Below are 24854 nucleotides of genomic sequence, written 5' to 3' on the forward strand. Positions count from 1 at the left end.
ATTAAGACATAAGGTCAAGTTGAGACTTTTCACAAATTCATATTACAGAAGCAATTCTTATCCTAACTTAGAAATGATCTTACCTTACAAAGGCAACAGTACAAAAACTTCTTATCTGGCACTTCTGTCCTGTAACGGAGTTTGAAATCAGGGGACGAGGCTACAGGTTCACAGCTTTAGAAACAAAGAAATATACGGATTACTTAAACCCAGAATGAAAATATTCAATGTGCTCCATAAGTCTATATTATGAGGAAAAACTAAGACAGACACATTAATGGGGTGAAATTATTGTTGTGCTTCACTCTTAGTCTTTTTTTCTTAGTCTTAGTTAATGGCAAAGACGATCGTCCACTGGCTTTTTGCTCAGCATTTTCCAGGCAGCCCACTGGCAGTTAAGCAGATAATTAGACACATTTCCACTTATCATCGCTCATTTTCCACTCACAGCCCAATTTACTGATTTTTCCTTCCTTCCTTTCTTTAGTTATACTTTGTACATTATTTTAGTAAATAATTGTAATCTAGCTCAGTGTCAGCTACAACTTTTCTATCATTTTATATCAGGACTAGCCATTATTTTTTCTCTCAGTTGTTTGTAATATTTGTCTTACTTTATTTTCTAAAATAAAAGTCTCTGTGCATTAAAAGTCTGCTTGAGGAGATTAAAACTAGTTTAAGTTTGCTTGCAGCACAGTAATCTGGGTGCCCGAGGGTGGACCAACAATGGCAAATAGTCAGCAGGGTGCCATCCTTATCAAGCCAGCGGACCAATATATGCTAGCTATCTGTGATACTGCATTAAAAGCACAGTGGAAAACTTCATCAGAGGACGTTCACAGCTTTCCAGTAGCTGTGGGGTCTATCTGACCTGGTTTCTGGGTTAGAGAATCAGCTCAAACAACGTAGTCCACACACAATGAACCACAGTTTGCAAGAAACCAGTTCACACACACATAAAAACAGCAACAACCCGTAAGGCCCAATCCCATTTCTTCTCCTTACCCCTACCCATTGTTTTTGAGTGTCATCCTAAACCCTTGGAACTGGGTTAAAAGGGGTAGTGGCTGAAATCTTGCCTTATGAAATGGGACAAGTTTAATGGAAAAAAAAATCACTTCATTAACAGCTACTAGCGCTGCTCTGTAGGCGACCCGGCCCGTCTGCAGTTAACCTACAGCAGAGGAGGGTAAAGTTCAGCTCCTCACTGCTGGGCTTTAGTTACATTTAGGGCATCTTATGCCTTCAAAGGCGGTTGGGGGGGCAAATATTTATTATTGCCCTCCCCTGATTCTTCAGTTATATGAAGCTGAAGTCAGATGTTCGCCAGCTTCTTCTTCAAATGTTCCTGTTCCACCTTAAATGGTGCAGCAGTTACATTCTGGCACTTCAGGTGTAAGAACTGCCAGACAATTTAAGGTGGAACGGGAAAGTTAGCTAGCTAGCTCCCAAGACATTAGCATGCTATTAGCGATTTTTGTGCGTTATGAAGAAAACGACCATAATACATTGAAATGTCATCAAACTAAGATAAAACAGTGGTCACTGTCATTTTTACTGGAGAAAAATCTCACATTGGTGGGTTTCTCTGGTCGCGCGCTCAGCCATCCTGCCGGTTTTTCTTTTTTTTCCCATATCACTCTGTTTGGAGTGAGTCTCTGGAAAGCCTCCGTTTGGAGGGCCATGTAGCCTTAACACCTCCCCCTGCCCCTCCATCTCAGCTAAAATTGGGACACCCTACCCCAGACGTGAACGCGCAAAACGGAGGGCTGAGGTCTCAGCGGTAGGGGCGAGGGGTGAAATGGGACCGGGCCTTAGTTGACGCTGGTTCCGTCACGCTCCGTGCTCAAAACGACTATAGCTCACGTAAATATATATCACGTATATAAGTATATCTCCTCAGGAAGATATATCACCCACAGTCTTCCTCCAAACCTCTAATCCAAAAGAAAAGCGTTGTAAAAACGCTCCAGCTCCGCTAAACCCACCTTTTTTTAGCTTCCATCTCTCGTTTTTTCCCGCGGTTTTCCTCTTCCTCCAATCCCGTCCCATCTTGTCTCTAGTCCCGCCCCCTAACCTATCCAAACTGGGGAAATATGTGATTGACATTCCGACTACCCAATCAGGTGTTTCAACGAACCTCATTCTAAAGGTCTGTCTCTTATACGCGATTGTACAAGTCTTTCCAACTCACAGTTCTTAAAGTGACAGTACCTAAATAGACAAATGTAAACACTGGAGGACTTTATGAAATGAGCTACATTTAGTTCTTGAGATCAGACCAGCTTAAGATAAGATTTTATTTTACAAATTAACATTCCGGAAGCAAATCTAGGAAACATATTTAGGAAATATAGCTTATAGTATCTTATTTTACAACAATTTTACAAGATTATTTTAGAACCATCTGCAGCACAATCTCCATCAACATGAAGAACTCTTTAACAGTGCAAAGAACCCTTTAATGATGCAAGGGGGTCTTTGAGTGTTCATGGTTCTATATAGGCTTGAAGAACCACCTTTGTGTGTAGTTATAGTGAAATTGTAATGCTGCCGGTCATGTTTATCTAAAAACAATAGAGACGGACAGTTAAACTCTTAAATTGCCAGGACTTGCCAGCAAGCTCAAACCTTTATTACACGCTTCTATAACCTAAGAATAGTTTAGCCAGTTTGCACTGAGGTCCCTGTAGTTACTGGATAATAAGCCTTAGTATGTAATAAGCCTGGGATTTTAAGGGGTTAAAACGGAAGTTAGGACAGTGTTTAGGAAATGTTGTTTGTTGTCTAGTTAGGATACTACTAGACTCTTTTCTTATCTGGAGTTAGAATATGATTCTAAGCTTAAGAGCCGTTATCCTGTAATTGCTACCGTCCTAAACTCAATTGTAACTGAAGTGAACTAAAAAGATAAGATTTTAGAGTTAGGGTGTAGCTGTAATGAGGTCCCTGGATGTAATATGAAATCTGCCATGTCTTGATAAAGTCAGTGTTATGTAGCAGGGCTCAAATAAAGTGTTACCCTGAAAACACTACTATCTGCATGAAAATAACAGCACAATACAAATACAAATGAAATATTTCTTGGCATATACTAGCCTAAACATTGTTTCTTATTCTGGAGATTTATCCTATGGGTTTACAGTAAACCTGCGTTAATACTTAAATGGCTCAGTAACATATCGCTGCTGTTGGGACAAAACCTCTATCTCCAAAATAGTAACTTTACAGGAGAAGGAAAAAACCTACGTTACTTTTAATGTAAGTCAATGGAACCAGACTTTTTACCAAGTCATTCTAGGCTGTTCTTTTTGGTCCATTTGTCATGAAACTTACACACAATGTAAAGAGCAACAGGCTTGTTAAAATTATGCCAAAAACTAAAAAACAACAAAAATGAAGTTACAAGGTTTTGCTCTAACAGCAGTGATACACTGACGCTTGGCCATTTAGCCCTGTAAATGTTATAAACAACACCTTGCAGTCAATGCAGAACACAGACACACAGTAACTTTTGAAATGAGATCTGATAGCAGGAACATTGGCTTTACTCTACTGGGGAGTAATTTATTCCCTTAATAATTTTCTGTTTTTCTTTTTTCCAGCTCCATTTTTGGTTTCCCATATTCTTCCGTCATGAACAAAACCTTGAGAGAATTACGTGAGGTTTGTTTTCAGTTGATCTTACTCTGTTCTTAGGAAAGTGCAGACAAAATGTTTCAGAGGTATATTTTTAATATGATACCTTTGCATAAGTGCTGAATGCAGAGCAGGTGCAAACCTTACACTGTAAATATGCTGTATATACTTTAGTTCTTTTTCTATGTGTCCCGTCATGTGTATTAGCAGTTTTGTAAACAAAGAATGTGTCTAATTGTTTTGTTTGAAATATGAACTGTTCCACAGCACAAATTACTGAACATTTCATCAGCTTGTTGGTTCTAAAAACACACAGTACTGTGCAAAAGCCATGAAGAAAACTCTTTGAAAGCATTTATCACAGCAGTGCTTTTTTACTGTAAACCTCTGACATTAGAATAAGACATGATGACATGATATGACATGATCACAGGGAAATGTATGTTTGTTATTATTATTTTACCCTTTTGCTTCAGTGAATGCTATGGACTAACTTTACTGAACTGTAAGACTATATTTAGAGATTTTATTTACATGCAACATTGAATTATAGCTCAGTTTAATATGATTCCTATGCATTAAGTGATAAATAAAGACAAAAGTCAACAATTCATGCAGTCTATATTTGGAATACATGGGCACTATATGGTCCACAGTAGTCTCATGAGGCCAGACATGATCTTGTAACAAGAACATCTGGGACAACCACAATAAATTTTGAGCTAAATGTAGTTTGGAATGTACAGTAGATTCATTAGTGTGGGAAGGTGGGAAGAAACAAAGTATAAGAACTTTGTTACTGTACTTACAGGGTAACGTCCACTGATTTTTGACAATTTCTGTGTAATTCAGTGGTTGTACTGCAAACAAAGTCTTCCAGAGTGGTTTGATGTGAAACTTACAGACACAGTGGTGGTGATAGGAACCAGGGTGTCCTCTCATCATGTCTACAAAGCAAATATAGCCATTTTATTTACTATCAAAAAACAGTGAACCTACACGTATCTTCTGAGTTTGGTAATATTGATGGTCAATCTGAAAAAAGTTTTTTTGGTGACTGTTTATGCCGTAGACCACCCTTCATGTATCCCTCCACCATGAATAGAGTACAATACATTTTAGACAAAAAAAAAAATCATCACAAAACTACTGTAAAACATGTTAAAGCCCTCAAAATTCTTGCAGTTAGAGACCATTAGGAAACGAACAACATACGGAATCAGTCCCAGAATACGTGACTAAATGATTTGAATCCTTTACCCTGTGATATCAACCCATCAACCATTAGCCAGTACTGAAAACCACTAGGAACCAACAGACACTTTTAATGGGTTCTATGATGTTTTTCAATGGGGAGGTACATTAAATATAATCCTCTATCTCATTGCTTTTGCAGAAGTGGCCAATCATTAATATGCAATCTTGATGTTGATAGGTTAGTTTAACACCCAGTTTTGTGAGAAGGGAACTGCTGCATACCAGAGACCTAAAATTATCATAGCCACAAAACACTGAAGGTAAACGCTTTCCATTAGGAACCAAGTGGCTATTAAATAACTTTTTGTGAACAAAAAAAGTGTTGGTTTATCTTCCCACTTCCGCCTGAACAGTATGTAACGCCTTTTTGCACTTTTCTTCAAACCATTGCCTGATGCACAAAATGAGAGACAGGTCATTCACACTTGTGATCGACCGATACAAGTTTGGATTGACAGTTCATACTTGTTATATGATTGGCCGATCCAAGAAACTATTAACAGTGTCTCCACCTATTAGTTACGCCCACTGGTTCTCCAGACTGCAGTTACATATACTTGTGGAGAGCAAACAGTAGGACAGTGGATTCCTCAACTGTTCAGACCCCGGATAACACTCTGACCTCTGAATGCAGTGAGAAAGTAATAGTGGCGAGACCTATTCAGGAAGGACAGTGCATACTGGGAGATGTAATTACATCCAAAAAAACATCCCATCCATCTCCTGATGTACAAAAACTACTTGACCTGGTTATTACCTACTTTTAAGTACCTACCGAGTATAAATGTAAACAATATTTCAACTTATACAAGAGTTGTTTACCAGAGTACTTGTACTTTTACCTAGGTAGGGGACTTGTGTACATCTGGGGGCAAAGGTGTGCTTGTCTGATGGACACCGAACAGGTCAGTAGCCAAAGGAAGGTGGTATGACCGAAACATCCTCAAAAAAACTGGTAGCCAACAGCAGCATTTTGCTATCTAGTTCATTTTCCTTGTGTTACTGACTGTATTCAAGAGATTTAAAGTGTAGGGACTCGTGGACTTTAGGGGTGGGTTTTAAAGGGGACGTACACTTGTTAGCAGTGAATTTCACCACAATCCAGTTTAACAAGTTGTCACCAGCTGATCTGTATTCCTGGCATAAAATCTCTTCTGGGCCCACAAGATTCACAGTAGCATGTTTTTACTAAGATATTCTCCCAGATAGCATGATCCATTCTGAATCTGCTTTGTCTTAATGTTGCTGAAATAGTTGTGGATGGTGTGCAGCTGTATGGGAAGAAAAATTCAATACATCACATTCCAGAACAGGATTAACCCTGACAGATATCCTTTAACTTTTGCTCACTCAGAAGAGGAACTGAATTCCGAACTGAGGCCGGTTGATGAACTATGCTCAGTCCCTTGGAATAAGGAACAATTCTCCACCCTGAGAGAAAAGACTCCCTGAGGAATCCACTCTCTTCCTTCTAGTTTATGATCTATTTGATGCCAAAGACATGACCTCTCCACTGTAGGGCTTCCTGGCCACTGCACTGGGCTTCCTCACCTGAAATGTAGAAACAGTACATCAGAGAATAGCCTTCAGCCCAGATCACAACCGGGTTACAAAATGAGCCATCAATCACTGAAACTCCCACTCAGTAGCAGCGCTCAATATGTCTTATCTTGTTAATTATCTCCACCACTAGAAACCTGAGAAGTTTCAAGTTTGCTATACTATTTACATAAGTAACTATGTAATTAGCTGCACGGGTAGATAGTGAATTACATTTGCATTCGATTTACTTTCTGTTTCGTCTTTGCATGGTTTTTCCAATGGCAATGATTTTAAAATGTGAAGTGTGTTTTTTTCACCCTGTAAAACATTCATACAACAAAAATAACTTTCACTGTTACAAATGGTCCGTCCTCTATGGACTTCATTTCCCATAACCCTCACTAGAAGTCTGCTCCTGTTTCCTGGGTAACCTGCTCTACCTCACCTATTTTGCCTGGACTTCTTTGTTTGCCTGTCTTCTTGTAAATAGTGTAATTTGTAGATAAACCTGCTCAGATCTCCTTTTTAACTTGCAAACGTATCCACTCCATCAAGCCTGAGAGACTCTGGATGGTGTTGTTGTTCAAAATATATGGAAATCCAAACTCATCTCAGTTTTCTATGCTGGGTATTCAAATAAAGCAATGGGGGGGTGTAGCCTATGTGTGGAAAACACTGCAGAAGGTATCTGTGGACAACAGCAGAGTTCAAAGTGGCAAGATTAATTATTTTAAAGTACAAAAACAATAACGCTTATAAATTCTCATAACACATAACTTACAGTGAGCTCCAAAAGTCTGAGACCACTTATAAATAAAAATAAGGGCAGCTGTGGGTTGGAGGTTAGGGAACTGGCCCTGTAACTGGAAGGTTGCCGGTTCGATCCCCAGCGCCAACACTCCATGACTGAGGTGTCCTTGAGCAAGACACCTAACCCCCAACTGCTCCCCGGGGGCCATGGATAGGGCTGCCCACCGCTCTGGGCAAGTGTGCTCACTGCCCCCTAGTGTGTGTGTTCACTAGTGTGTATGTGGTGTTTCACTTCATGGATGGGTTAAATGCAGAGGTGAAATTTCCCCATTTGTGGGATTAAAAATTGTCACTTTAAAAATGCTTCTATATTGCATTTTGTCATACATACATACAAATAAACAGATGAACCAAGCATATGTGTGCATGCAAAAGTTTGAACACATCCAGTCAAATACATTTTGTTGATTGAAGTGAAAATAAATCAACATGCTGTACAGGGAACTTAAATATGCATTTTTCTGAAAATTTTAGTGCATAATTTTTTTTAGTTTAACATATTGGAAATAAGTAAAATACTTGAAAAAATGACAAAAATACAAAATGTGCTATAACTTTTGCACAGGCCACATTTCTGTTTTTATTTTTTTCCCAACAAATTAACAGCAACGGTTTTTCACTTAAAAATTCAACACTAAAACCAGGGGTGCCCAAACTTTTGCGTACTACTGTATCCCTTAAACTGCAAGTGCTTTAAATTCTCTCATAACTACATCACTTACATATTTGCAGCAGAGCAGTTATCAACTAATTTATAATAGTTACTAAAAATAAGTATTATAATGAATAAAAATAAGTAAATAAATGAAAATAAACCAGTTTCTGCAGTTCACCAATAAATGCACTGATGGGCAGAAGCTAGTTCTCTTACCTCCTCCCTCTGTTTAATTCTTTTATACACAAACTCAGCGTAGGGCTTGCGGGGAATAAACCGTCCTGTTCCAGGTTCAGCGAGCACTCGGCCGCCCTCGTAAACCACTCTGCCTCCAGATATGGTCACCAGCGGAACGCCGTGGCACACCATGCCCTCAAATATGTTGTAGTCCACAGCCTGGTGGTGGGTTTTCGTTGAAATCAACCTGCAAAACAGGTAGGCAGCCTCTTTACTGATGCAGCAATTAAAAGAATACTCCAACCTACTTTCTACCACACTGATCACCACAATAAATCATTTCCCCATCTCAATGCACTGAGAACAGAACTGACAACCTGCTGAAGCCAAGCTTATAATAGAGCTCATTAGGCAGCTGCTGAATTCTGTGTACAAATGTTTGATATACAGTCATATCCCTTACTAAGCGAAAGACAGTTAACACATCCTCTACAGAGAACACACAAGCTCCAAGACATAAATATTAGCCATTAAAAACAACCAGCCAGCCCCCAGCCACCCACTCCCAAACAAAAACTAGTAGTGAATGGTAAATAATACTAAATCAAACACTAAAACAAAAACTAATGATGCAACTTTACTTAAACTAAGGGAAACTAAACTGAAATCTAACTGAAATAAACTCAAACTAAATAAAAAGTGAATAAAAAAGAATAAAAAAAAGCTAATGACCATTTCAGTGTTATAACCTTGAATGGCACCCATCTGATTCAATATAATACTAGAAAAAGAGAAAAAATAAAAAACAAAACAGATTGATGAAAAACTTAATGCCAATGATAACAGTAATTAAAATGCCAATTTAAACAATGCAGATTCTCATATCATCCAGTCAGCACCATGGACCCTTGAAAGATCCCTATTAATACTATTACTGTTACACTAATAGTAACAGTAACAACTACTAATAGCCTCACTGCTCAATTCCATCTCATTGCTCAGATCTGACGGTTCATGTTCATGTATGTAAGTGACCCGTATATGTTGTCAGTGTGAACACTGTGAAATCTGCACGAGCAAATCCAAATCAGTAGCATCACATGAACGCTCCACGTACATCATCATCACCAACAACGACAACAAATTAGCAGCATAAGCATTTATCACAAAGATCGTTAGCTCTGATCAGCTCTCGGCTCTTCATGATTAGAGGAGAAGAAGAAAAAGGCCAGGTGCATTAATGCCTTCATAGAAACTGTATGATGACCAATATAATATGTTGATGATGATGACAGTAATAATGCGCATGTGCAATGGAAAAAAATACATAACTGCTGGTGAGATGGAAACTGACTCAGATATTTTCACAACACACAATTTAACTAACATCGTTTGAAAACCAAAGTAGGGCTTTAAAAAGCAAAAATTTAGTGCAAAACTACTGTAAAACAATGTCTCAGGCATCAGGCAGCACGTTCAAAACTACTGCATGTAATAACTTTCTGAGTTTTTAGAGGCATTAAATTCCTCAGACGTCTGGTTCCTATCACCACCACTGTGAACAACTCTGTCTCTGTAAGTTTCTCTACAGCAAACTATTTCAAATCCAATCACTCTGAATAAATCAGTGATTCATTTGTGCAAAAATTTGGAAAAACTGGTGGTAAGACAAACGTAAATGACAGGCCCAGATAGCATTATTTAAAGGCAATCTTCGTTAAAAATGGAAAGCAGCTCTCAGCGCAGGGGTCAGCAGTAGCTTTCTTAATGCCAACTGACCCAAATTATTGCTCATATCCTCATTAGCAGCTTTAGCTTTTTGAGGCTACATATTTCCTCAGGCTATGATGCATTTAAGACCCACTATTAGCTTAGTTAATATTATATCAGGTCTACTTCCAGGTGTTCACATGAGCATGTATTGTAGCTCAGCGGTGCAGGAACAGTGCCTCATGATTCGTTTGGACAGGCCATGTCTCCGTAATTGTCTCTGACTATTCGGTAAAGCAGAGTGATGATGATGCACCATTAGATAATAATACACTTAAGCTTAACACAGTCTGACATACCTTGTAAGACAGCCTGTACTGACCAACTCAACCTGCATTATACAAAAACCAAGACTCTAGAAAATTATATTACATTGTTGCTCTGGTATTGAATTCAGATCCATCACCCAACTGTGTTTGCACACTGTGGAATTAGACCTCTGCATTTAACCCATCCGTGCAGTGAAACACCCACATGCATGCACACTAGCAAGCACACACACCAGGGGGCAGTGAGCACACTTGCCTGGAGTGGTGGGCAGCTCTATCAACGGCACCCACAGAGCAGTTGGGGGTTAGGTGTTGGGGGTTCAGTCAAGGACTGTCAGCCGAGGGGATAGAATCGGCAACATTCTGGTCACAGAGCTGGTTCCCTAACCTCCAGCCCACGACTGCCCCACAGTAGCAGTGCTGCTGGAGTTTTAAACACCTCAGTGTCACAACTAACAAATACTATATACTAACAAAGTATTAGAGAAGTAGATGGACTACAGTCTGTAATTATAGAACTACAAAGTACACCTATATAGTAAGTGGACCTGATAAAATGGACAAAGGAGATTACCAGTTGGTGTGTATACAAATGGGTAACAAATTCAAGGAAAAACACAAGTGTCTTAGGAAGGTGAGCCACCACGAGCTGGCAGTACAGCTTTAATGTGCTTTGATATAAACTCTATAAGACTCTGGATCTGTACTAGAGGGATGGGAGATTGTTCTTCTAGATGATCTTCCTTCCTTCTCTTGGTATTTTGATGATGGTGGCAGAGAGTGCTGTCTAACATGTTGGTCCAAAATCTCCCACAGGTGTTCAGCTAGGTTGAGAGCTGGTGACTGCAAAGGCCACATCATGCGATGTACGTCATTTTCATCCTCATTAAAATTTTTTTGACCCCTTGTGCTGTCATCCTGGAAGATACCATACAAATATGTGCAAACTGTCCATTTTATCTATAATCTCGAACACCTACTTAGGTTTGCTTCTTATGTAGGAGCACTTTGTAGTTGTACAATTACAGCCAGACTGTGATTCAGTTCATCTGTTAACCTCCTTTTGCTGTGTTCTTCAATGGTCATCTCTCTCGCTCTCTCTCTCTTTTTATATATATAAAATTTGAAAAGACAAGCTTCCCTTTAAATATATATATACCATATATGGTAACTTTACAAGAGAAGGAAAAAGCATACTTTACTTTTAATGTAAGTCAATGGAACCAGACTTTTTTCCAAGTCAATTACCCACATATGTAAAGGGAAGCTTGTATTTTCAAATTTTGTCAAAAACCGAAAAACAACTACATATACATATGGCTGCTGTCGGAATAAAACCTTGTATCTCCAAAATAGTAACTCTATAGGAATCTAATAAGTCATTTTGGGTGGTTTCTTTTGGTGAAATTTACATACAATGTAAAGAACAACAGGTATTTTGAAATTATGCCAAAAACTGAAAAACATCAAAAACGGAGATACAAGGTTTTGTGTGTATATAAAAAGCCATTAAAATCGTAACACATTCTGGAATATTGTGAAATTCAATCTAAAACTTGTATTTAAACTGTGAACAAGAAACAATATGTAGTCATTTACATTTAAGATTATTTCTTTATTGGTTTCAAAGCTTTATTTTCTATTTATTTTTCCACTCAGATTCATCTTCTCTGCTGTACTGATACACAGTCTAGCTGCAGCACCACAGTATTGACCCGCACTCGATTGTAAATGAATTCCTGGAATAAAGAGGGCCACTGTGCATTATTCCGTCCTCCTCCAGGGCGGCGGAAGTGCGGATGACGGTGCAGGCGCTTTGCTCTATAAGCCGCTCTTACACAAGCCCTCAGCTCGCATTAGGCAGTGCTTGGTTTACGTTAAATTTCAGCACGCCGGGCAGCGTGCGCTCGGCTGCTCACAGCAGCAGTTCGTTATTGGCCTTGCGGGAGTTAGCCCAGATTCAGACTGAGAAGATTCCGTGTGGCCAACTTATGTAAGACACATGGCCTTCTGCTGCTTCCGCTGCCTCTGTATGTGTATGAGTCAGTGTGTGTGTGTATGGATTCTTGTATTACGCACTTAATGAGGGAATAAATGTCCCTAGAATGATAAGAAAACAAAACAAAACAACTTAAAGGGAAATGCCACTGATTGATTTCTGATTGTCCACTGCTAGCAAACACCAAATACTAAGAAATTCCTAATTCATGCAAACATTCCACTTTTCTCTCCAATTTTTATGCTGATATTATGATTTGTAATGAACAAATATTAAAGTGTTCATAGTATTAAATTGGAAAGGATTAAATAATATTAATTAAAATTGTATTAAACTAGAAAGGAGTGCAAAGTAGAAGCATTTTCAGCAGTGGTCTCTGTTTGTGCGGTTTCACTGGTCATTTTGAATAGTAAATAACAATATGACAATATGGACCCCTAGTTCCCCTCACAGTGGCCTAAAATTTGTTTTTCAATGTATTCCAAGAGAAGTGGTACATGTAGGACATTGTGAGCATGTAGGACATTGTGAGCATGTAGGACATTGTGTAAAAAAGCTTTTAAATAAAACTAGAACATTTCATGGTGGGTTCACCCCACTTTAATGTTGTGTTTCAATCTAAGGTTGTTCCGCAACAAATCTGCTTGATTTAGATAATATGCTTCATTCCCAAACCAACTAAATCTATCACATCAACACAGTCACTGTCAAAAGTAAATAACAGACAAAACAGTGCTGATGTGATACATTTTATTCATCTGGAAATCATATGAAGTAAATGAAGAACTAAGCAAATTCAGTGCAGCATTTTGTTCACTGTACATGGGTCAGCACAGTGCACGCATATAAATATGTGCACATGCCTGCAGCTGTGAGACGGAACACGCGGCACACATTACCATTTATGGCTCTACAGACTTCAGCCAATCCACAGGGACCTACTTTGCGTCATAATGAAGTGACAACACTGTAGTGAATGCACAAGGTCTGCTGTTAGTGAGGAGACAGCATGTTCGACCTACAGAATACAGCAATGCAATGAAATGCCACTATCAGAGCCAACGTAGCTCCTCTAAACTATAATTACTTACACTGCGCCCTGCAGCGCTTTACTTATAAAAAAGACAGAGATTAGGCTTATCAAGTCATTTCAGTGCACAGAAATTTAAGATCGTGACTCAAAAGCCTTCAAGACTTCAAGAACAGAGGGAGATAAAAAAGTGCAACCAGCTGCAGTTTAGGAAAAAAGTCACACTGTCTCATGTAGTAGTTACACTCTCTGAACCCAATCAGCACAATACGGCAGAACGGCCTGTGATGCATGACTAAGTTCAGCATTTTTTTAAAAATTTACTTTAATCTGGGACTAATGACAACTCTTTTTTTAATAAATGATACATTTTCTTTATATATATATATATATATATACACACACACACACACACATTCACCAAGCACTTTATTAGGAACACTATACTAATAGATGGTAGGGCCTCCCTTTGCTCTCAAAACAGCCTCAATTCTTTGTGACACAGGCTACGTTCACATTACTAGACTGAAGTGGCACAAATCATGTGTGGACACACAAATCTTATCTTTCAAATCTGACCTGAGCCCCTTTCATATGTGGTCCTAGATCAGATGCGAACTTAATGTGATGCTCGGATTGAAATGTATGTGCTTTTTTTCCACCATCATTCTGCGTTACCACGGCAGCAGCGCAAACCAGATTTTAAAGCCTGTAAATGGTGGAAAATCCTTTTTCACCTTCGTCTCACTGTAATAATGAAGCTGAGAGCTGATCAAAGTTCTGATCAAACGTGTGTGAAGCCATTATGTCAGATTTGATAAATGAGGCTTGTAAGGTGAACGTAGACATGGCTTGCACATAATGTTAGAAACAGATTCTGGTCCATGTTGACATTAAAGCATCACGTATTCCTGCATTTTTCAGGTGCAATTTCCCTCACATTCCAACTGTGTTCATCTCAATACTCAAGAGGATGTGGCATTCAAGCGTTGATAGTGTGCCAAGAAAACATTCCCCACACAATTACACCACTTCCACCAGCCTGGACTGTTTAGACCATGGATTCATGCTGTTGGCACCATCTATGCACCTCAGCAGAAACTGAGATTCTTCCGACCAGGCTATGTTTTTTCCTGTTTTAAACTGTCCAGTTTTGGCAAGCCTGTGCCCACTGCAGCCTCAGCTTCCTGTTCTTGGCAAACAGAAGTGAGATATGACAGGGTCTTCTGCTGTTGTAGCCCATCCACCTCAGGGGTTTCACGTGTTGTGCATTCTGAGATGCTATTCTACTCCCCACAGTTATACAGAGTGGTTTTTACAGTAGCCTTTCTGTCAGCTTGAACCAGCCTGGCCATTTTTTTTGACCTCTCTCATCAACAACTTCTGCTCCCTGGATATTTTTCCTGATTGCATCTTTCTAAATAAACTCTAGAGACTGTAGTGTTTGAAAATCCCCGGAGATCAGCAGTTGTAGAGATGTCTGGCACAATCACGGCACAGTTAAAATAATTTCTTTTCCATTCTGATGGTTAATTTGAGCATTAGCTGAAGCGTCTGGCCTGTATTTGCATGATTTTATGCACTGCACTAGTGCCACATGATCGGCTGATCAGATAACTCCATGAATGAATAGGTGTACAGGTGTTCCTAATAAAGTTCTCGGTATATAGTCATAGACACACACACACACACACAATATGTCCAAAGGTACATATGACTGCCACACCTACATGAGCTTGTTGGACATCCCATTCCAAAACCATGTCATTAACATGGTTTTTAACATGGTAACACTTTTTTTAATATAGTTTTTTAATATAGTGTACTATGTAATAGAGCTGAAGCAACATCATATTAAGATATGCTGTTAAGTCTTGTAATTTCATAATGCAGTAGCAGGAGTTTAAATAACTGTACAGCAACTGCTGTCAGTAAACTACTAAACTAAACTACTAAACTTTACAGATTATTTACAATGCACAAACATAAATGTGGTGTCAATATGAAGTTTGGAATCTGCATTTTCCACATCATTTCTATGCTTTTTTCAATGACTACAGATGAAAAAGAATTAATATGAAATTCCAAAATGTTTAGTTATGGTCTGTGATAACTGCAGTTAAAGGTGGTGTATCTTCAGTGAACTACATGCACTAATGTGGTTACTGTAGGAGCGTATTTACCTGGTAGCTGTAGGATCCCAAATGACCAGGTCAGCATCAGAGCCTTTGGCAATCCTCCCTTTCTGGGGATAAAGGTTGAAGATTTTTGCAGCGTTGCTGCTGGTGACCGCTACAAATCGATTCTCGTCCATTTTTCCGCTATGCTGGGGAGAGTAAACGTTCACATTGTGAATGCTTTGCTCTTATTCCCTGGGGCTGCTTCGCCCCCCACACACGCAGTGGACTAAAAAGGCAGTCTTAAACTGTGCTGCGAAGCAGGTCCTCTAACACTCCATAAATCACACCACATCGTTTTCATTTTCAGCTAGCTAGGCAAAAACCTGAGCTGCACCTATAGGTCACCTGGCAGGCAGAAACTTTCTCTTCCACAGTGCTGCTGAGAGCTGAAACAGCAGCACTGCGGAACTCATTTCATTTTACTCAAACAGTTAGGGGGCAATATTCGCCCTGATTCAGTTGACATATACAGAGCTGCGCCAAGGAAACAGTTTAATAATATTTATCTCAGTCAGTAAAAGCACTATATGGCATTATGATAAATACAAATGAATATGAAGTATAAAGTAAAATGCATTTTTTCTTTTATTTAATTAAATTAATATCTTGATTATAATCATAATCATAATAATAATAATAATAATAAATTACATTTATATAGCGCCTTTCACAAACCCAAGGTCGCTTCACATAGAAGAATATAGTTAGAAGAACACAGCCTTGGACTTCTCACTACACTCCAGCCATTGTATGGATTTGTTCAATTACAGCAGCAGTTCACTTCAGTAAATTTAATGAAGGACTGACTTGATAAACTAGATATTGGATGGTAGCAGTAAGTACTTGGCTCAAGTAGAGGTCTGAAAAAGGTTTAAGGGACACTGCAGCCTAAAACTAGTGTTTAAAATGTTATTAGATGTGTTATGCAGTTTTCTGTAGTGCAAATTGTATGCCTCAGACTCATTGGTTTGCCAAAATTATGCAAATACATCATACAAACAAGGTGCAAAATATTGGGGATCCACATTAACCTCCCTGACCGTCTCAAAATCAAAATTCAGGGGCTCCCTGAAAATGAATCTATTGCGTGATGCTGTTGGTTATAAAATAAATGCTCAAATACAAAATAAGGGAAAGCTCATTATTTAGCTGCTTCACTCACAATCAGGCTTCTGTCTTTGGTATTTTTAGCTAACTAGAGAAGCTGCACTGATCTGCCTCAGGGTGGCGTTGCAGAACATGATTCACCCAATTGGTCTTTCATAGCCTAGAAACTGTAACTGAGCCTGGGATACCTCTGAAAAAGTTTACATTATGCCACAGCATATGTATAAATCTGAAAACACTCAATTTCCAGAGTGTTTGGTGGAAAGAGTGAATTGTGACTCTTTTCTCAATCCAAAGAGAAAAGATCTCAGTTAATGCGTGAAAGAGCACATTACCAAGCTAGAAAAGAGACAAACGACAAAAATTCTTAAACTAAACATTCTAGCTTCAGCAGTAAGTTAGCATCTATAACACCTATATTTCGCACTCTGCAAACAACTATTGAGAATCTCTGTGGGGTCAACCAATCGTGGCTGCTAGTGACCGAGTAATGCAGTAGTAGTCAGTTTTTAACCTTTTACAACCAGAGAAAAACAAACTAGAGTATCTACATAGCTGGGAAGCGACCTTGTTAACTTTAGCCTTTAACCAGTGCTCCTCCCATCTGAGGAGTCATTTTAAACTGCCCCCAAAACAGTTCTGCTTTTTCTAATTTAACACAGATCTAAGATCCATTTGAGAATCAAATGATACAAATTATTGCAGATGGCTAATTAAACACAGAACAGAGTAAAAATGATATAAATATAGTAAAGAACCCTAGATTGACAGATAACATATTGATATAGAAAAAAGAATAGCACTGGCAGCTAGACAAAAAAAAAAATATTGCAGATTATTTTTAGATATTGACGATGATACGATGTATTAAAAAATATGAGCTGCTAATCAAGAAGTAACTGATATGGTGTGTTCAACTTTATTTTTTAATTGCTTTGTGTAACTGTTAGGAAAGAATAAGCCCATGACTGACCACGCCTTTCTCCCATATGACAGACATCCTGTCCTCCACTCCATTGACCCCATTGGGAATTTTAGTGAAGTCGTCTTTGCCCAGAGCTTTCTGACACACAGAGAATGTGCAGTTATCAGTGCCCGTCAGGTTCAGATCATCACTGCAATAGAGAAAAGTGCATAATTAATAATAATGTGCATTACATATTTCAACTTTCATTTATCTCTCAAAAATTTGTAACAATGCATCTGAAAGTCGTGTATAAATACTGTTTTTAATATTTCATAAATATTCCAAAAAACTGTGCATAGATGTCAGCAAAGTTTATTTTAGCTGTGTATCACAGCAAACTGGAGCTAAAATTCTAATAAAATATAATTATAATATAACATATAATGAATATAAGCTCAAATTACAGATTAAAGCCATCAATAGTCAGAAAAATAATTTACAAAAAACCCTTCGGAGAGACTGGACTGCATAATCTGCTCAGAATTAGGCAAATGCTTCAAAACTTTGGACAGTGCTTCACAGAGCAGATGGACAATGATCTTAAGCATGTTGCAAAAGCAACACAAAACAAAAAAATCTTTCTGCAATGGCCATGTCAACCTGACCTCCATCCAATTGAGCATGTATTTTACTTACTGAAGGCAAAACTAAAGGTAAAATGACTAAAAAACAAGGAGGAACTGATATCTACAGTAAAGGCCTGGCAGAACATCACCAGGGACGAAGCAACTGGTGATTTCTATGGGTTCCAGACTTCAGGCAGTTATTTTCAGTCGAACTGTTAAAAACGACAATTTAATTCATGATTATGTTGGTTTGTCCAATTACTTTTCGGACTCATAAAAATATGGGGGATCTGTATGAAAATGCTTGTAGTGCCTGAACCGTTGACCCGATTTGGATAAAAGTACCCACAAATTAAAACTGCACTTCAAATTCATATTCATTGTTTTACTTGCTGTGATAGAGAACTAAATAAGTAATATAATTAATTTCTGGACCTGACTGTATATGGACTTCTAACAAAAGATGTCATGAAGACTGTGTTCATATAAGGCACTAATTTGATGTCTTTATAACATTACTATGGGACTTTAAAATGTACTGTGCAAAGTTTTGTCCAGAATCTGAAAGTCAGAAATATGCATAGCTGCCATATAATGAAGAGCAGTTACACAAAAATGTCCTTCCTGAAAAACCTGCACTTGTATTTTCCACCTAGCACAACTTTTACTTCAAAAAGGGGCTGGTGGCACCAAAAAGGGGCTGGTGGCACCAACAGGGTTTATGCCTCTTTCTGAGCCAAGTCATCATAAAAGGCCTGTCCTGTTCATGAAATTTTATCTGACAATATATTGCTATATATATATATATATATATATATATATATATATATATATATATATATATATAATTGCAATTAACAATTACATGTTTTGAAACACAATCAAACTGCATTAAAATACATGAGTAAAATCAGCCAGATTGGTTCCTAGTGCTTCCCTGTCAGTATTTCGTTAAGCACAACTGTAGACAAAAACAGCTTGAGCTCAAATAAACAAGCAGTAAAGCAGTACTCACCACTGCCCTCTAAAGGTAACACAGCACCAATTCAGAATGAAAATGTACTCAATATTTGCTGTCATCTTACAAAATTATGATTAGCTAAAATAACTGCGATCAGGCGAGTATCTAATAATAGTGACAAGCCTAGGTCCTAGTGTTGTAGCTGCAACTCGAGGAACACTGGAGCGACTTCGAATACGGGGTTTGAGAAATGCAAATCACAGTAGGGGATTTTTATTGTATTCAATTATTTCACATAGTAGTTTAATTTTTCCTCTAGGTCTACTTATTTATACTTTTTCAATCTAATAAGTAACTACTGTTTTTAGGTGCATTGTGTCTGTTCCAACTTGTTTGCAAAGCTCAGAAAAATATAATATGTATATTGTGTATCGTGGAAAAAAAAAATCAGCTTCAAATAAAAAAATAATCACATTATATTAAATAAAACACCTTATATTATAATTTTGTAACTGTGGCCTTGGACCCTGTTTTACCTACTTTGCGAGCAGGTCCATCAGGTAGCCCGGGGTGCTGGGGTCAGGCCTCAGTGGGGGTCCCATCACAAAGCCTGCAGCATGGGCCCAGTCTTTATTCCAGTAGTGAGTGCCATCAGTGCCCAGTCCTGCTGCTATGGGCTCCCCAAACACCACTCGGCCTGGTGGAGCAAGTTCCATATAGTTAGATGGATGAGATTAAGCATAAAGTACAGGATATAGCAAAGTATTTTAATTAACATTAGGCACCCCTGTATTGCCATCCTTTTCATGAGGAAAGCAAACTACAAACCCTTATTTATGGATCTCAAACTTAGCAATTGAATTTTAGATTCCAATTTCAATATTTTTTTTGTTTATTTTAGAGATCACTGTACACAAGTGTCAGCTTAACATAGAAATTCAGAAGTTGCTGAATCTCTTATGTTTATAACTGAATTAGCAGACTTCATTGAGTTAGTTTATATATATATATATATATATATATATATATATAAATAAAACGCTGGGGAGCGAGGAGGTGGACGCATACGCGGAGATAAGCGTCTTTTATTCAGGGCAAATTCAGGGTCATAGTCTAGACAGTCCAGGTTCGTTAAACCAACACAGATTGAATGGGGGGCAGACATGACAGACAATCCAGAATCACACAATAAACAATCAACACGATCAAACATCTAAACAATTCAGACAAAGACCAGTAACCAGACAGCGGAAAACACAGGGCTTAAATACATAAGGGTAAACGAGGGACAGGTGTAAACACAGGTGGAGACAATCAGGGACGGAGTAACCAAAAACAAGGGGCCAGACTAGGAAACCAAAACAAACGCACATGGGCTAAACCAAAACACAACACGAACATGGACGGGACTGGGAGGGGCTATCGTGACTATATATAATATATATATATACACACACACACACACACACACACATATGTATATGTAATACATATATATAAACATATATATATATATGTGTGTGTGAACGACCTCTGTTCTGATTGTCTACCTTGCATCGTGCTTCATTTAAAAAGCCGTATGAGCTAAAATGTGGAACAAAACGTTCATCAGAGACAATGGGTCACGGCTCTCGGACGTGTGGAACCTTTGGAAAGCTGCAATGATTTATCTGCTTCCTGACAGACAGGAATAGCACAACATTTAATCATTTTCCCTCATCTTCCACTCCAGTAATACTGCTCAGACTGTCCGCAGTAACAACACCCCATATCACTTCAATGTGAATGGAAGGTTAATCAGCTGTAGACTTAATGGGTGGTGATATGCAAATGTATTCGTGCTTGTGATATCACAACTATGACAAATTCAACACAGGCTGCTTTAACAGCAGAGTTTCCATACATTAACTGAATCAACCTAGAAGTGAACAGTATGTTCTAAAATGTGTTTACATTGCATATCAAATTCATTGACTTCAAAACAAGTAAATAAATACAAGGTGATGAAACACTTACTGAAACCATATTCTGCAGGAAAAAAAAACATAAATCCATAAATGCTTTTGACTGCTGCTCACTCACCGTTCCTCCGAGCGTTAGCCACCACTTTAGCGGCAGACTTGCTCATGACATGGACTACATAGAGTGGGCAGTTTACAGAGTGGGCAATGGTGATAGCACGCTGGGTGGCCTCTGCCTCCACCTCCTCAGGACGGCATAGCTCATGGCCCTCCGGCCCTGTGATGCCCAAAGACAGTATCTTCTTGGCACCCTAAATATATACACACAGACAGCCAATAAGCACTGTGTGACAAAATATTGATTTGTTAATGTTATAATTATGACTAGACCATTCAGAGCAAACAGCTGTGAAACTTACCAAACTTTTTAGATGCACAGCTCTACAGTATAGATTTCATTTCATAGGCTGTAGAATAATACTAACTAGAGCCGTAACACTAAAATTGGCAACAAACAGTTTTATTGGTACTGGCAAATATATCAATGACAATTACGTGCTTTATTGTCCTGCAAACATCAGCAGCTTTTTTAATTGTAAATGTTCTTTCCTTTTTTTCAGTGAGGTTCTTCTTGACAGCTACACCTCCTTTCAGACCCATAGCACTGAGCTGTCTTCTCATAGTGGAGGGATGGACAGACATGTTTTCATATCTGAAGCAGCTTGGTTTTCTCCTCTCTCTCAAAGATGAAAGCTTTAAGTGCTGGTTGGCATCGGTGGTTTTTGCACAGTTGTTAGGAGACTGAATCTCCTCTTTTTAGACTTGCATATCTCTGAATTTCTTTTTTCTTTTAAGAGTGCCTTATCTCATCTGTTACCTTCTCCGACTTGTAACACTAGTTCACTGCAATACGGGTAACTGATGAAAACAGTCATGGTAAGTCAAGTCAAAGTTTATTTATATAGCACTTTTTTACAAAAGGTGTTGTCACAAATCCGGGTCCGAGTCCCCATGAGCGCCGCCAATGGAGACTAGCAAGGAAAAACTCCCTAAGAGCAAGAGGAAGAAACACTGAGAGGAACTCGAAAGACTCAAGACTCAAAAGGGGAGCCCATCCTCCTCTGTCTGACACCAAACGATATTTGTAATACTTATGATTGTGAGTTTCTAACTACTGGAATATACAATTAAAATCTAAAATTTCAATCTAAAATTACATCCCTTGATATTATTGGTTGTTGGAATTTTCAGCCTCTTAAAATTGTTATCAGCATCGGCCACAAAGTTTTCATTTCAATCGAGACCACATAACATATATGTAGACTTGAAGAGACTAGATTGTATCTATCTAAGTGGGAGAAAAGGCAAATTAAAAGGCCTCACCCTCCAACCTGTTCCCTTACTGTCAAAACATTTGTGAAATACAACACATTTCAAATTCAGCAAAATGAATAAAAAGCAGATATTTTAGCACAGCAGCCTAGCATCACCTAAATGTCACAAATATCAGTTTCAAATATCTGTCACATCTAAACACCTGTTGGATGTCGATATATTTTTTAAGCAACCTTCTGCCTATGAAAATAACAACAACAACAATAATAATAATAATAATAATAATGGTGTGTAACAACTGGGGCTCCATATTGACACACATTGCTGTGGATTTTACAGTCTCACACTCCAGCAGACTTGCTTAGCCAACCCATTTCTACCCATTTGTAAAATGTGTATTTGCCGCCCCCCAGTGGTACTGCCTGATAAATACCCAGCATAATGCCTGGCCACTCAATACCTAGAATGTATCTATTACAGCAACCAAGCGCAGGAAAAACACAGCTTGAAATAGCCGGTATAACCTTATCTCTATAACATGCTGGAGCCCCCCAGTATCGGTATTGGCTGATACTTAAGCATCAGTATCAGTATACCATCAGTATCGGTATCCCAGCGGTCATCGGGCGGAAGGCAAGATACACCCTGAACAGGTCGCCAGTCCATCGCAGGGCCCGATACCATCTCTCTCTTAAACAACTAAACTGTTAATAATACATGTTTCTAAATGCATTTTGCTTAAACCAGCCATCCAAATAACATCATTACATCATCTCAAACTGTGAAATAAATATTCCACTTCCAAAGGAAGAAGTACACAGTCCACAGCATGACTCAGGTACGTAATACTGCTGTTTCATTTTATTTAGTCCCTGCAATTACTGAATAATATGGCTTAGTATGTAGTAAGACTTTTAAAGGAGATAAACTGTTTTTACACAAGAACTTTTGGCAGCATTTTTCACTGGTCAACACAATTCAGACATTCCAAGCTAAATTTAAAGTGAAACTTTGAGCAATGACAGCAAAAAAACAAGCTGCAACATAGACCATAACTTAACACATGCCGTTTCACGACTAGGGCTGTCAAAGTTGGCCAAAATGACGAACACATAGGTTTGAACCATTCAAATATATGTTTTTGCGCATGATGTTATTAAGAGGACAAAACAAGAGTGTTGCATCAGATTCAGTTGCCCCTCAAATTCATGTTCCCCTTCACGAATCACGCCCTTGGGAGTTCGCATATTCACTGAGAAGAAAAAAAGCAACAAATACTGCCACTACGGAAAGTAAAAGAGGTTCCAGAAAGGTGCCAATTTTTGCTTTGCCATCGACTGCATTATTAAACTGAGGCCTAAGACCTTTCCGCCCATTTCACTTTCCATTGTTTCAGTGCTGCGTGACGGTGAGCCTGTGACTGGGATTTTCCAGGGGAACAGGAATTTAAAGAGGAACTGAATCAGATGCATTTGAGTGAATATTTTCAAGAAGTTCAAGATTTTCAACGCAGTTTATTTCATAACTATGTAATTAATTATGTAATTACATAATACACTTAAATATTATCACAAATTCACAGTAATAATGCTCAACTCTCTTAAGGAGCTAAAGAAAAGGTTGAATTTGTCAAAGATTTCAACCAACAAGCTCATCTAAGTGTACGTGACTATGTAGCCTCATTTATAACATAATTAGCCACGTAATTAATCATGTAATTACATAACTGCTTTAAAATAATATTGGAAGCTCACAATAATAGCCTTCAACTTCCTAAGAGCTAAAAGAAAAGGATGGATTTGGCTAAAATACCTCCAAGATGCTTATCAAGTGTACAATTATGTAAGTTATTACATGATTAATTATGTAATTAAGAGTGTTAAGACATAATTACATTTAAATCTCAGATTCAAAATCTCTAGACTTCCTAAGGGCTAAAGGAAACATGGGGCATGGCTAAAATTTTGTCAACTGTTTGTGATGATGTCATGTAATGTTTAACCGACTATGTAATTAATTATTAATTACATAATTACAACTAAATCATAGAGCAACCTCACAGTAATAACTCTAGAGCTAAAGGAAAGTCTGGATTTGGCTAAAGTTTCACTATTTCACCACCATGCCCGCTCAAGTGTACGTGATAATGTAATTTATTACAAAACTAACTACGTAATTAATTATGTAATTACATTATTACATTAAAATGAGAAAGGAATGACAGTAATAACTGTAGACGCCTTAGGTTTTCTCATATTCACCACAGTATGACCTACACTTAGGCCAAATTACAGGCCATTATCTTCACAAGTCTTTGACGACCAAGACAAGAATTTGTGACCTCTGTGTTAAAAGAGATGAGAGAGCAGTTTGAAAGCATCTCACTGCAAACATGCTCCTCTCTCTCAACATAGGCATCCATTCTGAAAGCCTGCTGTGATGAACTGAAACACATCTTCATTATCCGATCAGCTCACAGTAAGTATCTATTTCTCAGCTGTGTTGTGCGTCATTTTCCATATTCCTAGTTTTTCCTGTTTATTAAACTGAGCTCATTTCATTTGCTTGACTATAAAGGTTCTCTAATCATTCTGGACTTTGCATTCAGGGTGATCAGGGAGTTCATTAT

The 24854-nt window shown here is 38.3% G+C and overlaps 2 protein-coding genes across 4 annotated transcripts in view; one reads left to right on the plus strand and one right to left on the minus strand.

The window, feature by feature from the left end:
- Positions 1–21546, plus strand: part of LOC108438093 (dendritic cell-specific transmembrane protein) — a 35517-nt gene extending 13971 nt beyond the window's left edge. Inside the window, exons 4-5 of one of the 2 annotated variants that reach the window (XM_017715642.2) lie at positions 3606–3666; positions 21511–21546. In XM_017715642.2, the coding sequence (XP_017571131.2) occupies positions 3606–3665 (60 nt within the window). In that variant the 3' untranslated portion in view covers position 3666; positions 21511–21546. Of the gene's footprint in view, positions 1–3605; positions 3876–21510 lie in introns of those variants that run through there. The other variant, XM_017715641.2, reaches the window with a different exon arrangement.
- dpys (dihydropyrimidinase) overlaps positions 4244–24854 on the minus strand; it is a 29810-nt gene continuing 9199 nt past the window's right edge. For both annotated transcript variants that reach the window (XM_017715639.2, XM_017715640.2), the window contains exons 4-9: positions 21012–21201; positions 19470–19626; positions 17409–17550; positions 15332–15474; positions 8120–8327; positions 4244–6447 (exon numbers count right to left, since the gene is read on the minus strand). In XM_017715639.2, the coding sequence (XP_017571128.1) occupies positions 6373–6447; positions 8120–8327; positions 15332–15474; positions 17409–17550; positions 19470–19626; positions 21012–21201 (915 nt within the window). In that variant the 3' untranslated portion in view covers positions 4244–6372. The remainder of the gene's footprint in view (positions 6448–8119; positions 8328–15331; positions 15475–17408; positions 17551–19469; positions 19627–21011; positions 21202–24854) is intronic.

This window comes from Pygocentrus nattereri, chromosome 24 (genome assembly GCF_015220715.1).
Source record: "Pygocentrus nattereri isolate fPygNat1 chromosome 24, fPygNat1.pri, whole genome shotgun sequence".
Lineage (NCBI taxonomy): Eukaryota > Metazoa > Chordata > Actinopteri > Characiformes > Serrasalmidae > Pygocentrus > Pygocentrus nattereri.